This window comes from Asterias rubens, chromosome 1 (genome assembly GCF_902459465.1).
Source record: "Asterias rubens chromosome 1, eAstRub1.3, whole genome shotgun sequence".
Classification (NCBI taxonomy): domain Eukaryota; kingdom Metazoa; phylum Echinodermata; class Asteroidea; order Forcipulatida; family Asteriidae; genus Asterias; species Asterias rubens.
The window spans coordinates 25,579,855-25,594,648 of NC_047062.1; the positions used below are offsets into that span (position 1 = coordinate 25,579,855).

The 14,794-nt window shown below is 38.6% G+C and overlaps 1 protein-coding gene across 1 annotated transcript in view; it reads right to left on the reverse strand.

The window, feature by feature from the left end:
* The window catches only part of LOC117290266, a 28,102-nt gene extending 17,040 nt beyond the window's left edge, over positions 1-11,062 (reverse strand). Inside the window, exons 1-4 of the mRNA XM_033771607.1 lie at positions 10,868-11,062; positions 3,708-3,750; positions 1,380-2,387; positions 744-755 (exon numbers count right to left, since the gene is read on the reverse strand). Of these exons, the coding sequence (XP_033627498.1) occupies positions 744-755; positions 1,380-2,340 (973 nt within the window). The 5' untranslated portion in view covers positions 2,341-2,387; positions 3,708-3,750; positions 10,868-11,062. The remainder of the gene's footprint in view (positions 1-743; positions 756-1,379; positions 2,388-3,707; positions 3,751-10,867) is intronic.
* Between the last annotated feature and the right edge of the window lie 3,732 nt (positions 11,063-14,794).

A 14,794-nucleotide genomic window follows, 5' to 3' on the forward strand; every position in this document is an offset into this window, starting at 1 on the left:
TAACTAAAGCAATCAATCTCCGCCCCCTCTCCTGTACGTTTTGGTTTCAGTGGGTGCGTTCGATTAGCTTCCCCGGGTCGACCCCGGTGGGTGGCGGTTTTTTTCCAGGACTAACGTGTGCAAATAGTTACCCACGTTCGTCCAGGAAAAAGAAACCGCCACACACCGGGGTCGACCCAGGGAATGGTAAACGAACGCACCCTATATTCTGAGCCTCATACAACTGACCTCCCACAGCCACCCCCTCCCCCAATTTGGTTGTACAAACGCTAGTTCTTTGTGTGTTTTGGTTTCAATAATGTGTTTTCACAAGCAATTAGTTCTTTGTGTGCGGTGATACACACACATCTAGTGTGCTTTTCCAAATATTTTGAATTTCATTACAAAAGATGATACAACGAAAAACAAAACAAAGGTGAACCCACAAACAATGTAAAAAAGTGTTTGTATTGTTGTTTGTTTGCTTTTCTTGCGTGCCTGTTAATATTTTGTATTACAATACTGTTGTTCGTTTTAAGCTTTAACAAACGTTTATCACCTTGTTGAGTCATTAGTGTTGACATTTTGCAGGTAGTACTTGTGTTTTTGACCTTTGGAATGTCAAGTACAAAGGTGTTAATTACACACACCACAACTTATGATTGACAAGTGACAAGCACAAATAAAAACCACACATCACAATGGTGCAAATAAAGTATATTAAACATCACAATCATGCACGTTATAAAGAAGTTTCTGCCTACCGTCATTTTGTCCTGAGGGGGAAAGATTAAAGATTCAATAAAAAAACAGTTTGAGTCAAAATTTAAAAAGGTTAAACCAAAATCCATGTGTCAGTGTAACAATAAAATATAGCAGAGTTTTTAGTTTTAAAACTATTATTCTTTTAAAGAAACATCAGCCAATATGTTTCGTTGCGGTGGAGCTGTGCTTGATACTTAAAAGTTGAATGGCAAAATACATGTTGGTGTTTTAGAAGAAGTGAGAAGCTATCAAATATCATACAACAAAGGACTCCTGAATATGACTAAAGTAAGCTGGTCGAAACGTCGATACATGTAAGAGAATAACAGTGGCTTAACAATGCATGTTCATTTAGTTTGGCATAAGTGGGGTGATGACAAGTTTTGTTTTGTGGGGCTATTAGCAAATCATTCCTTTGCCTATTTTGTCGACCGAAGGGGGCAGGGGGCCGGAGGGGTAGGGTTCTGAACGGAGGAGGGGCGGGGGACCCCCATCCTAGTCCCGCCCAATCCTGTATGCAACTGTAAAATAACATAAACGTCTCTTCTCTGAGTCACCACTTCTTATAAAACAAACAAATATTTAAAACTTGATTTCAAAAGTAACAATTTCAAGAAGTAAACAATAACACATACCTTTGTTTTTTGCTCCTTTTAGACATGACGAAAAAGTGTAATTTTTACAGCTAACCCTAAGCAGGTACAGGAAAGGTCCTGCCGCACTCCCAAACGGTTGAACCACCCCGAACATCCACTGGAGCACTGTGTCAGATACATTAATCCCAGCAAACATGCAGAGTAGTGTCAGAAGCGGCGGGATCCAGAAGAATCCCATCCCAAGATATAGACAAGACAATCTCTTCACCAGGAGAGAGTTCTTCCGGACGACTCGCGCTTCCATTGGAATGGCAGACTCGAGAATGTTCTGTTGTCGACCGAGATGGCAGAACATCACGGCACATAGGAGGAAGATGATGAAGATGCCAAGGGATTCCAAGACGTAGAGAACAAGTGTGACCTCCCACATTGGAGTGAAGAGGTGATACAGAGGAAGACATAGTCTGTGGCGAGAGCTCCCTTGTGCAATCTCGAAGACATCAACCGGGAGAAACGGCACGATAAGGACCACGATGATGATCAGAGCTTCAATGAAAGCGATGGCCCGCATCTTCGGTAAGTAGTTCTTCCCTCGTTTGAATCGTCGCGGGAAAAGCAGCCAGAGCAGGATGTTGCTGGCCATGGTCAACATCCCTGACAGAGACAGCAACCAAGACGCGATCCCTACATACCCGGAGAAGGAGCAGAGGGCTCTGTATTTCTCATCCTCACCATCGTCCTCCTTGATACCGTTGTTCATGGACGCGAGTAGCAAGACGAAGATCGCTGTCAGAAGGTTACAGAGCAACAGGTAGTACAGGTAAAATCCATTGACGGTGTTCTCTTTCTTCCGCGGCCAGCCCATGACAATAAGAAGCACGTTGATGAAGATGATCATCAGGGCAACCGTCCACATGCCGGCTGCCAGGGAATCGGAAAGTTTGAGTGCGGTCGACATCCTGGTTGGTGGGTCTTCTTGTTCGCTCTCTGGAGTAAGCATTAATATAATCCATCCCCATTCTTATCAAGGTCAGGTATCTGCAATAACTAGAACAAAACGGAAATAATCTATAAGTATGGAATGTGTTCACAGTAACAAATCAATACTACACACAGATGGTTTCTAGGCCAATGTCACTTTAAAGGGAGGATATACTTTTTTGTAATTACTCAGAACATTAATGACCATAAAATACTTCAAATACACTGGAGAGCTCATGACATTAAACAATTTTTGTTTATTTTAGAAACAACACCATTTTAAGTAGTGAAGTTTGAAACAAAGAGATATTTTCTCAGAAACCAATTTGAATCTGAGAAAGCTTTCAGTCATGAATGCCTTCTCATGCATCTGAAGGCATATGCAACCATGGTGGGTTGTTTTTTATTTCATTATTTTCTTGCAACTACGATGATCAATTGGGCCCAAAAGTTCCCAGGTTTATATTTTATGCCTTTGTTGTGAACTTGTGATGCACCAAATGAAGACATTGATCTTTGACAGTAATACAAAAAAATATACACTGCCTTTAAATGATTAAAAAACATTTTCCCGGCTAATTATTGCATTAATCTTTCTCCTTGAAATACGTATCCAACGGATTTAAAATTAATTGATTTGAGGATTTGATATTTTGCAACCCAGCTAAAACAACTTATGTTTAATAGAAATAAAGTACACAAAAATATTTAATTAAACCCAGCAAAGTATTGTAAAATCGATCCATCTGCAAACCTTAATACTTTATTTTAGAACAATTTACACAAAATTCCACGTGATAAGTGCCATAACATAATGTTCAAACCACAACCACAACTCGACTGATTTACTATCTGACATACACACATGATACTGGAAACCTTTGGGTGATTTGCTAGCTTACAAAACTTGCTTGGTAACGAGAAATGGAGAGCTGTTGATAGTATAAATCAATGTGGAAAACGGCTCCCTTTGAAGTAACGTAGTTTTTTAAATCGAGGTAATTTCTCACTCAAATATCAAAAAGATTCAGGCCTAAAGCATCGTGAAAGCAAACCAATTTGTGCAACAAAGGTGTCTTTTCCTTCATCATCAGGCTCTTGCAACGTCGATGACCAATTGGGTCAAAATTTTCACAGATTTGTTATTTTATGCATATGTTGGGATACAACAAGTGAGAATTTGGTCTTTGGAAATTATCAAAGCAAGAGCCTACCATCAACGATACCGCATACGAGTGTGTGTATTGTTCACCGGCAACAGGGACTTCCCCAGTTCACTTGTTAGGCCCTGCTCATGCTGAATGCAACCCACATATCGAGCGGCAATCAAACCATGACCAAACCGCCATTAGCAGCCAAAGAAACGTACACACAAATATTACATACCGTCATAGTGTCTGTCGCCAGGCTAGTCCTCACATTCAGCTTGCTGTAGTAGAGAAAATATCACATTAGTCAACTGAAAACAGCTCAAAGACACAGAGTAAAAATGGAATTCCAAGCACTGTAGTACATGAATTTTAAAATCCACTGCATATAACCGTTCCTGTCCGCCAACTATGAGAGATATGCACAGAATAATGAGCACTCTTCCATCGACCGAAACAGCTTGCCAGTCAAGTACATCACATCCAGCACGCAGACTGCTATACGTGTGCTATGCACGCTACGGTCGGCTGTACACAATTATTTATTGTGATGTTTGCAAGCTGCGCACAGTATGGCCACGCGCCATGCACACTTGTTCATCAATCAATCATCTCTATAGGTTCAGATTTTATGAATGCGCAAGTGGGATGGTACAAGTGTGCTCAGTAAACAAAATGAATGACTAATTTGATTATTCGAAAGACAAGGTTACAATTCTGAGGGACGATTTATTTTACTATGTTGACATCAATGTGAGATCTCACAATAAATAATAAATACATGTTGATGAAAATATGCATCGGAGATAAAGAATATTAAGAATATTAATATTTTGGTTTGAATCTTACGTTGATTTGTTATACGCGGTACTAACCCGAGCTTTGTGAAAAATCAAAGTCACTTAACTCGGGTAGGGTTCGAACCAACGACTTTTTCATCTAGAGCAGTGTCTGACCAGTTATAATACATTTTAAGTGGTACGGACAAGATATGCCGTCGAAATCGCCACACACAGTCAAAGTGATTTAAACTCAAGATATATATATAATTTTGTGTCCATTCATTTGTCTTGTGAAAAACAAGTGAGGGTGAGGAAAATAAAATTTTATATCCTTTCAGAAAGTCTTCACTCTAAACCTTGAGAGTCATAATTGCCTCGGGATATTGATCCATGTCAAAAGGGCCTGACCCATTCTGGATCAAAATGACCCGACATCTTGTTTAAAGAATTATTTCAAGTTGAAACAAAATCCGAGTAAAGAATCATTTTTTTGGTCAAGTTTCCGGCTCAGCCTGACATACGAATGGGTCAACCTGGCCCACAATGTATCACAATGATTCGCAAACGGGTCGCTTTGATTCGCATATGGGTCAGCCTGATTCTAAAAGGGTCAGCCTGACCGAGAAATGGGTCAGGCCCCTGGATCAACTCTGAGTCAACTCTGACCCGGTAATACGGTTTCAGGGTGCATGATTTTAGGTTTACTTTTACATGGTAACTATAGTATACAATTATTGACTGCTTCGAGTGCTATGGTTAAAACTATGACTCCCGAGGTGATCCCTGGAGCATTCTTTTACTTTTACGAAAACTTTTACTGTGCCGCATGTAGTGTCATGTAATCCGAAATGGTTACAGACTATTAATACATAATCCTCGTACACGCAACGGACGTCTGGGTACTGCACGCCGTGTGCTAGTCTATCGGACTAGTGCACGGCAAACCAATGCACTACCACACGGCCGTCGTCTAGCAAAACTAAGACATATCATGTGACGCGCTCTAAACCAATGACAAGGCAGAATATTGGTAAAGGGTGTTATAAACCTAACTATGAAACAATATACAAAGATAATGATATGCTGTGTGCCTAATTTTGTTTTTAAATTTTTTTTTCTTCTTTTTTTTTCCCAGAAATAAATTTGAATGCCTCAAATCTTTTATAATGTTTGTTTTGTATATAGTCCGATTCACATGTGAAGTATTTGTTTGGTGGTATTATGGTATGGTGATGGTGGTTAGTGTGTTTGTTTGTCGGTTTGTATGGACATAAATACAATTTTTTTGTGGTGTATATGCTGTTACATATGAGGCTACATGTACATGACCGGTGTCCCCCGTACATAAAAGCATTGGCCTTGACCTTCTATCATGTTCCAGTTGAATCGCTCTAGCACACGTCGTAGTGTTTTTCTACTCCTGTACCCGGTTGTCATGGATGTATAAGATAAACAAAGCAGCCAGAGGATGTTGCGCGACATATAACTGACATGGAAATCTGCCGCTGGTACATTACCAATTTACCGTCTCCATGGTAACGTCTTTTTGAATAACAGAGGGCGCTAGAACACATTGTGCATTTTTCATCGTCGTGTTAGAAGGCTCGGGCCTTTACCACACGGCCACGACTCTGCCGGTTTCGTAAACGGCAGTTTAAGAACTCGTCGCTCCCCTTTTGTTCCCTTAATGAGCAACAAGGGAAACGTGCAAAACGAGGAAGGCGATGCGAATATATAGAAAGTTACTGTAATTGATACTAATTATGGTGCTACAATAATGATAGAGTGCCCAGCAATAACAGGGAAAAACATTATAACACACCAAAGGCAAAAAGGGAAACATGGAAACTGAGAAAGGCGATGTGAGTATAGAACTGTTAGTATTGTAGCGCCAAAGCATACTACACTACTAAATAGCGCCCAAAACAACGGAAAAATACATCAGGAACAACAAGGGTAAACATGATAAATGAAGAAGGTTATGTGAATAGCACTATCTGGAGAAGGCGCTTGGATAGCGCCACCTCTCTCTCATCCTCGCAGGAAACACGTAGCACCGGGAAAGGCGCAGCAGCTGCAAACGTCCCGGACTCCCTGTCTACGTCAACAGAAACACACAGCTTGGCCAATAAGAAGCCTTAAGCAGGATCGATGGCAGCGTACACCAGACACGTTAACGAGTTGTTAGCGAAGTAAATTGGCCAGATATGACAGAGCTTGAGTATGGATATTATGAGCAGAAACTTTGGTAGAAAAAATAAATCATCATCATCTTCATCATCATCATCATCACTGTCATCAACAGTATTCATCGATCACGGTCGACATCAGGTCTTTGAAACTGAGTCCGGTGTTTCTGGAAATCGTGCCAGGATGTGAAAGTGGTTGCCTTTTTTTCGCAGTACGAAGTCCTACTGACAATACTCTTTAGATATGAGCAGACGTTTGAAGAAAACAGCCGATTTAATAGCCCATTGGTATCCCTTTTAACTCTAAAAACTATACAATTCTGTCATCGGTGACCAATATAAAACATGAAATCGACAAGTGGTCGATGTTTGTTTTCAATAACCTCGTGTGACGTAAACCAACTGAACAAAAAAATGTAGCTTTAAAATGTATGATATTCGTTTATATTAAATAGCCTAAGCACATGGTGCAACATTGACCCCAAAATGACAGGAGCTATAAAAATATAGGGCCTGACACCATCTCAGTGGCCCTGGCCCACAAATCCCTTTGAGACGGTGTTTCTTCCCACTTTATCTTCTGTTTGACCTCCTCACTAGAACAAGCTAGTCGAAACACTAAGACCAATGTTAAGAATGCACTTACTGGTATAGTACAGTTAATAACGATGATCATCCTATAAGCTAAAGTAGTAGTCCCAGCCTATCGTCTATACCATCCGCTCAGGTAATAGTTAACAAGCAGGACAGTTCTTTTCAGAACTGAGAAGTCTCCCGAACCTCCGATTATCTACTCCGCAGAAGTAGACCAAAGAAAGACAGTTCTCTTAAAAAAGACACACACTGGCAAGTAAATACACACATGGTGTTACCGCAAACCAAATATTTATACCTCACCATGCAATGCCTCAAATACTATACAATCTGGGCCTAATTTCATAAGCACACAAATTTTCTTAGTATGAAACTTTTGCCTTGATACAAGCAGTACTACCAACCCAAATGTCCACGTGAATTTTAGGATAAGCAAACAACAGCCGAATACCAGTAATAAGCAGTATGCAACAAATGGAAATTTGGTTGGTAATCCTGTTTGTATCAAGGAAGACATTTCATGACAGATTCAGCTCTATGAAATTGGGCCCTGGTGTTTATCTCAAACCTCCGCTCTTCTGACATCTTAATAAAAAATAACAAAAATAACTAGTTAAATTTCAATACAGGTTTATATTTGAAAGAAAAATCTCGAAACTTACCACCATGTTATTTTTTCAGTAACTATATACCCAAGACAGTCATCAACAGATACACGTATGGTGCCACAAAAACCCCAAAGAAAGACCATCCATTCCCACAAAGACCATTACTGTACTCAAAGCTTTGAGACACAAAACCTCCATGTCAAATCAATAGTAAAGCTGCAACGGATCAACACAAATCTGACAAATACATCGATGGAAATCGACTTTTCGATTTTAAGGAAGGGGCACTGACTTAAACGTCCCCTGGACGATAATGGTGAACAATGGGGGAAGTAACAATAGAACAAATGGCCCAGGGAGTGTCATCAAGAGTATAACCAGACAATAAACAATGTTTAGAGTACTTCTTCGTTTTAAAGGCAGTGGACACTATTGGTAATTGTCACAGACTAGCCTGCACAGTTGGTGTATCTCAACATATGCATAAAATAACAAACCTGTGAAAAGTTTAGCTCAATCGGTCATCGAAGTTGCGAGATAATAATGAAAGAAAAATAACCCTTCTCACAAGAAGTTGTGTGCGTTTAGATGTTGATTTCGGGACCTCAAGTTCTAAATCTGAGGTCTCGAAATCAAATTCGTGGAAAATAACTTCTTTCTCGAAAACTATGACACTTCAAAGGGAGCCGTTTCCCACAATGTTTTAAACCATCAACATCTCCCCATTACTCGTCACCAAGAAAGGTTTTAGGCTAATAATTATGTTGAGTAATTACCAATAGTGTCCACTGCCTTTACGCCTAGTCTGCAGTGGTGGTAAAAAACAAACACATACCTGAAAACAGCATCAATTTTCAAACTTTCGGTCTTACTGCATCAAGTTTAGAACTTAATTTCTTCCCCGGTAATTTGCAATCTCAAGTTATGAACCATATTTCTTGAAACTGCGAGACTTGTTTAAAGGCACTGGACACTAATTCGTATTGCTAAAAACATTTAATGGGAACAACATCTTACTTGGTAACGAGTAATGGTGAGCTGTTGATAAAGAAAAGCATTGTGAGAAACGGAGTTTTTTGAGAAATAAGTAACTTCTCACTAAAAATATTAAAAGATTTAAGCCTTTTCTTAGGCATCTGAAAGCCCACACATTTGTGCAACATACATTGGGAAACACCGAGTGAGAATACTGGTCTTTGACACTTATAGTGTCCAGTGCCTTTAAAAGACGATTTAAGGCACAATCAATAATACAATACTTAGTAAATAAGCTTCATATGACCACTGTTTGTCACTTCTCTGAAGGACGAACGGTCTGATCGAAAAAGTCGATTTGTGCCATTATCGGTTCTTTCAGAACCTAATGAGGTCATGAGAGAAATGTTATCACGTGGTGCCATCGCAGACTACTTGAGTCAAGACAGCCCAACCCTAAATCATGCATTTATTCTTTACATGTGTGTATGGCAGCTCTTTATATTGTGATACGAATTTAAAGTTTGGAAATGAATTCATTTTCTTTTGCTGAATTGTTGTTTTTTGTTTGTTTCTTTGTTCGTTTGTTTGTTTGTTTGCTTGTTATGATGATCTTTCCGTCAAAGGAACTCTGCAAACTCCAATTAGGAAATATAAACACAAAGCTTGCAAAAACAACCAATCTCTCTCGTAAAAACATTGCCTTGGTGTACTGTCTATGATTATGAATTGCATACATTATTGGGGTTGCTGAGCTGTTTGTTTGGTTGTTTGTTTTATTTATGCATTTTTTGTTTGTTGGGGTTATTGGGGTTTTTTTCGGCCAGGAGGATTTACGAGACATTTAAGGGTTTGTCATAATAAACTTGTCAGTGACTTGCCGCAGCAGGGCATGTTAGTTTTCATTTCACTGGTCTGTCAGCATACACTAATAGGCACTTTTCAAATTGAACTTGCCAGCTGGACCATTTGGAAAGCATTTTGACTATGCCTATAATATGTAAGGAGTTTATTCTGAATAATTTGGTTTTTGGACCTTGGTAGCAAGGAACCTCAAGCTAGCCTTCTATTTTCCCCGTCTGCAACATCCAGTGCTAAATAACCGCAGACAGATACAAAACGCATAAACCCATTCTGTTTACAGTTACACCCCAATACTGGGATTACAAGTCGGCTTAAGCAGGCTTAAGTTGTCGGGTTAATCACAGCCACATTCACCTATTGTTATGACCCTGGATAATCGATCATCAATAGCAACTGGGTCAGAACCCGAGATAACAGTCAGCTTGTATGTGGTACACACTGTTAATGGACTGCCGTTGCAAGGCAGGCCGTCCTACACGCTGAGGTGTACCGACTTGGAAGTCGCAGAGACAACAGGTCTCGATTTATTTTTGTTTTTCTTCGAAGGATACAAATTTAGAAACACAAAGAAATAGTAGGCCCAACCAGGGATGATGTGTTTAATTACAGCACAACGAAAACATAATAGGTTCCTAGTTTTCGGAAGGGACCCGATTCCTCATGTAGTCCTAAGCAACAGGAATGTGTAAGACTAAGCAACCTTTGAAAATTCAATGTACCATGGATGGATTAAGAAACTCTTTTCTTTCAAGAGTTGGTTTACATAATATCCGAGATTGTTAGAAAAACTTAATGATATGCCTCTAAATAACACACAGCACCAATAATGGCAATTACCGTGGTGCCCTGGTTTGTTTTTGTGGTTCCCTCTGCAAAGTTCAAATACAAACTTACATTGTTTTGTCATATAGAGAAGGCCCTATGGTTCCACAAAGAAGTGCCCCTTAATTTGCAAGATGAAAATTGCTGCGCTCCATAGAGAGCGAAGTTCAAGACCAACCCTGTAACTATTTTAATAGTAAAAAACAACATGACATCCCATTGGGAAAAGTTTCCGTATGGCGCCACCACTTTTTCATTCGATATGAAAAAATATAGTATCTATTTACCTCAATGAGATATTCCTTTTTATAAAAATTAGTGAAAAAGTGGTGGCGCTGTTGATTGAATGGAACAGTTTCCATCCTGCCACCACTTTCTTATTTTTGTAATGAAATAAAATATGATCTTATTTTCTCAAATGAAACATTCCTTTAAACAAAAAAAAACAAGTGAAAGGTAATGGCAAGATTTCCCCAAAGTTTTCCCAAATTTGATGGAATATGCTGAAGATTTTTGCCTTTAACACCAACGGGTCCAGAGGCACCAACCATTTACAGTTCTTACCTTACTAACCGACGATCTCAGAGTCAATCACAATTGCCATCAAAATCACCTTTGTTGCGATGATCTTATTCCTCAAAATCAACACCTTGTCTTCACTAAAGCGTTCCAAGTCAGAATTCCTAGCAGGAAGCATCCTGGACGAAATTTGTTTTGAGCTTTATGTGGTTTACTCGAGGGACTTTTCCCAAGACCGCTTTTTCACGGAGGCTGCCATTTTGTAAAGTTGTGCAAGTTCCCGGATGTATAATCATAATAATTTTAAGGTCGTGACCTCTATTCTTATTGGTTAAGAGTTCCTCGCTCCTCGACAATGTGTTTGCATTGGCCTCGCTTGGTCGTCGTATAAGAAAGTCAAAAGAAGACTCAGACGTTGGCGACGGTGTCGTGTGTAGGTGAGGCTCGCCGTCCGTTTGCGCTGGAACTAGGTTACTTGGACCAATTTCTTAAATTCTGTAAGTACAAAAAAACTTTCTGAGCACATACTGTTTTGCAGCATCTGGCCCAATTTCATAGAGCTGCTATTAGCACAACAATTTGCTTAGCATGAATTTTGATTGCAGCCCTCTTAATACAAACCTCTTTATGAAGTAAATGATTACCAGCATCAGGATAATCAGCAGTATTATCACGCCCACTGCGGCGCAAATAATGAGGCCGTTTTAATTTGTCATCAACTATAGAAAAAAAGAAGGTGATTCAATAAAGAGAGAAGTGACAAGTGTTTGCCTTTTTAAATTGTTTAGTGATTTGTATTATCTTCTGTGCTTTTTTGTATGCCCCGTCTTGCCTTAATGTATTTTTTAGGGTTTTAGGAGACATACGCCTTTTGGCGACAGTTATTTTTTTTTTACTTTTATGCTCTCCTGGGCACCCCACTGTTGTTTTATTTTGTTTTCTTAGATATTTTTAATGTATGTACATGTGCTTGTAAGTGTTATTGCCCGAGTAAATATTATTATTATTAACCGCAAGTTTTCACAGGTCGAGTTAAAAACCACGCAGTTGTTGTTTGGGGGGGGGGGGCAATTCATGGTCAATTTATTATTTATTATTATTTATGTCCAGCACCGGCTGCCCGTTTGAACTATTGATTTTGAGCATGCATGGCAGTTCATGTCCAGCACCGGCTGCCCGTTTGAATTGTTGATTTTGAGCATGCATGGCTTTTATGTGATGAATTCATCAATGTGTTTTACACTATAGGTTTTTTTGTTTAACATAGGAATCAACTGCACTGCAAAAACTGGGGTGTTAAATTTATTCGCTTGGTATATATATGTGACAGCATCAACACGGTGTCAAATTCACTATCTTATAGTAATGGGGATAAATAACACCATGATGGTGTTGTCACACATATATATATTATACGCGAATAATGCGGCTTTTGTAACCACGTTTCAGTAGAACCGCCCGATGACGTCATTGTGCTTTTCTGGACACATTTTGTAATTATAAAAGACCAAACTTCGCACTTGGTGTATGTCAACATATACATGTACACACAAAAAAAGGGTGAAAATTTGAGCTCATTTTGTCGTTGCGAGGTAATCATAAAAGAAAAAAACAACCCCGTCACACGAAATTTTTATTTGTTTAGATGCTTGATTTCGGGACCTCAATTTTTTTAAACTTATATCTTAAAGTTTTCAAAACAATATTCAAAGTAAAGGGCATACAGCTACTATCCAGTAAATCCTTGTTGAAATTATTTGTTAAATTAAAAAAAAAAAAATTACCAAAAGTGACTGGCAGATATATATAACAATCTCATTTGGGCGTGTACGTACTCAAAACAACTCACCTCAAACGCTGAAACTTAAAACAAAAACTTAAACATTTCCACTGATCACGGACGGACGGACGGAAACTGGTACTACATAGGCTCGCACTGCTTCGCAGCTTGCCAAACAGAACCATTTTATTCGAATGCGGAGTAATTTTATCACTGTTTTTAGCCTCCTTGATTAAACATGGGCATGCAGGAGATTGACCTGAACTTATAATCCCCTTCACGCTCTTTCGCTTTGCTTATACGCCTGGGAAAAAAATAGTTTTATTCATTTGGACGACATATTAATTACACTGATTCGGTTAGTCTTAAAGACAGTGGACACTATTGGTAATTGTCAACGACCAGTCTTCTCACTTGCTGTATCTCAACATATGCATAAAATAACAAACCTGTGAAAATTTCAGCTCAATCGGTCATCGAAGTTGCGAGATAATAATGAAAGAAAAAACCACCCTTTTCACACGAGGTTGTGTGCTTTTCTAATGCTTGATTTCGAGACCTCAAGTTCTAAATCTGAGGTCTCGAAATCAAATTCGTGGAAAATTACTTCTTTCTCGAAAACTACGTTACTTCAGAGGGAGCTGTTTCTCACAATGTTTTATACTATCAACCTCTCCCCATTACTCGTTACCAAGTAAAGTTTTATGCAGAACATTTTTTTGAGTAATTACCAATAGTGTCCATTCTACCTTTAAATATTCAAAGCATGGGTAGCGGCCTTGACCTGAGCTTATAGTCCTTGTATGTACATCAAAGATGTTCTGAGCTTAATATCGAAAAGTCAACAAACAGCGCCCTCTTGGTAGGTATGATAAGCAAGTAGCCGCAGGCCATAACCAAAGTTGGAAAAGAAAACCAGTGTCTTGGTAATAATTTACAAAGCATTTTATATGGACAATGGTAATCTTATTAAGCCTTCATATTTATACCAAAGTTAAATTACAATTAAAACAGTGACAAAAAAAGAAAAAAGAAAAAAAAACCGCTGTATAAACCTCTACTTCGCCAAACTGTTCAGTGTTGTGTAGCTGACGGGTAACTTTACTACAGTAGGGTTGAGAAGAATTAACGAGACACAGCAAACCGCAAGTCCCATATTTATTTAATGCATCGGATCTTTAATTATTAACAGAATTCGCACACTAAAAGTCACCTGGAAGTAGTATTTAAAAAAAAAAAACGAGAGGGCGCTGTTCGTGACGTCAATCGAGGCAGACTTTGCCTGCAATGCGTAGAGTAGAAACACTTTTTTTGAAACGTACAAACTCACGACCTGGACCATACATGTACTTTGCCCGTGTGTTTACTCTACGCATTGCAGGCAAAGTCTGCCTCGATTGACGTCACAAAAGGGGTAGGCGGAGCCAGCCCTCAAACAACTTTATACATATTATTAAACATATAAATCGTGACAAGCAGTTACGAAAAAAATTGTTTTATTGTTCATAAGTATACACTCTTATGTTTGAAAGAAAAACAATTCTATTTCCAAGTGACTTTAATAATCGAGATGAAAATGATAATATCCTTTATGATTAAAGTTACGAAATATTCCATTAAACCTGCTACTTTGTGGAAAGTGAAGTGTGAAAGTTGCATATCCTCATTTCTGCCCACATGTTTGTTTACTTTTCAGAATTTCTCTAGACGAATTTTGGACAGATTAAGAACAAAAATCCAACAAAAACATTCCGAACAATGTACACAATTGACACAAATTACAATTTAAAGAAAACTATTGCAGGTGCATATAATTTGTATCAGGTTATAGTTTTGAATAAAAAAAAATAAAAGCTCACAACTACGCATCAGAACTTAAAATTAAAAGCAAACGCACTGCAGACAAAGATTAAAAACGCACTGCAGACAAAGATTAAAAATGCAAAGTCCAATACACGCTTGCTAAATAATTGTATGCAGATACTTCCAAATTAACTAATGTACAAAATTAAGAAATGTTATTCCGTGTAATGCAGCAATGTTATTACCTGTAATGCAGTAATGTTATTCCGTGTAATGCAGTAATGTTATTCCGTGTAATGCAGTAATGTTATTCTGTGTAATGTAGTATCAATAATTATTCACTGTAATGTAATACAGGTTTTTCCGTGTAATGTATTGTAAACTAGATT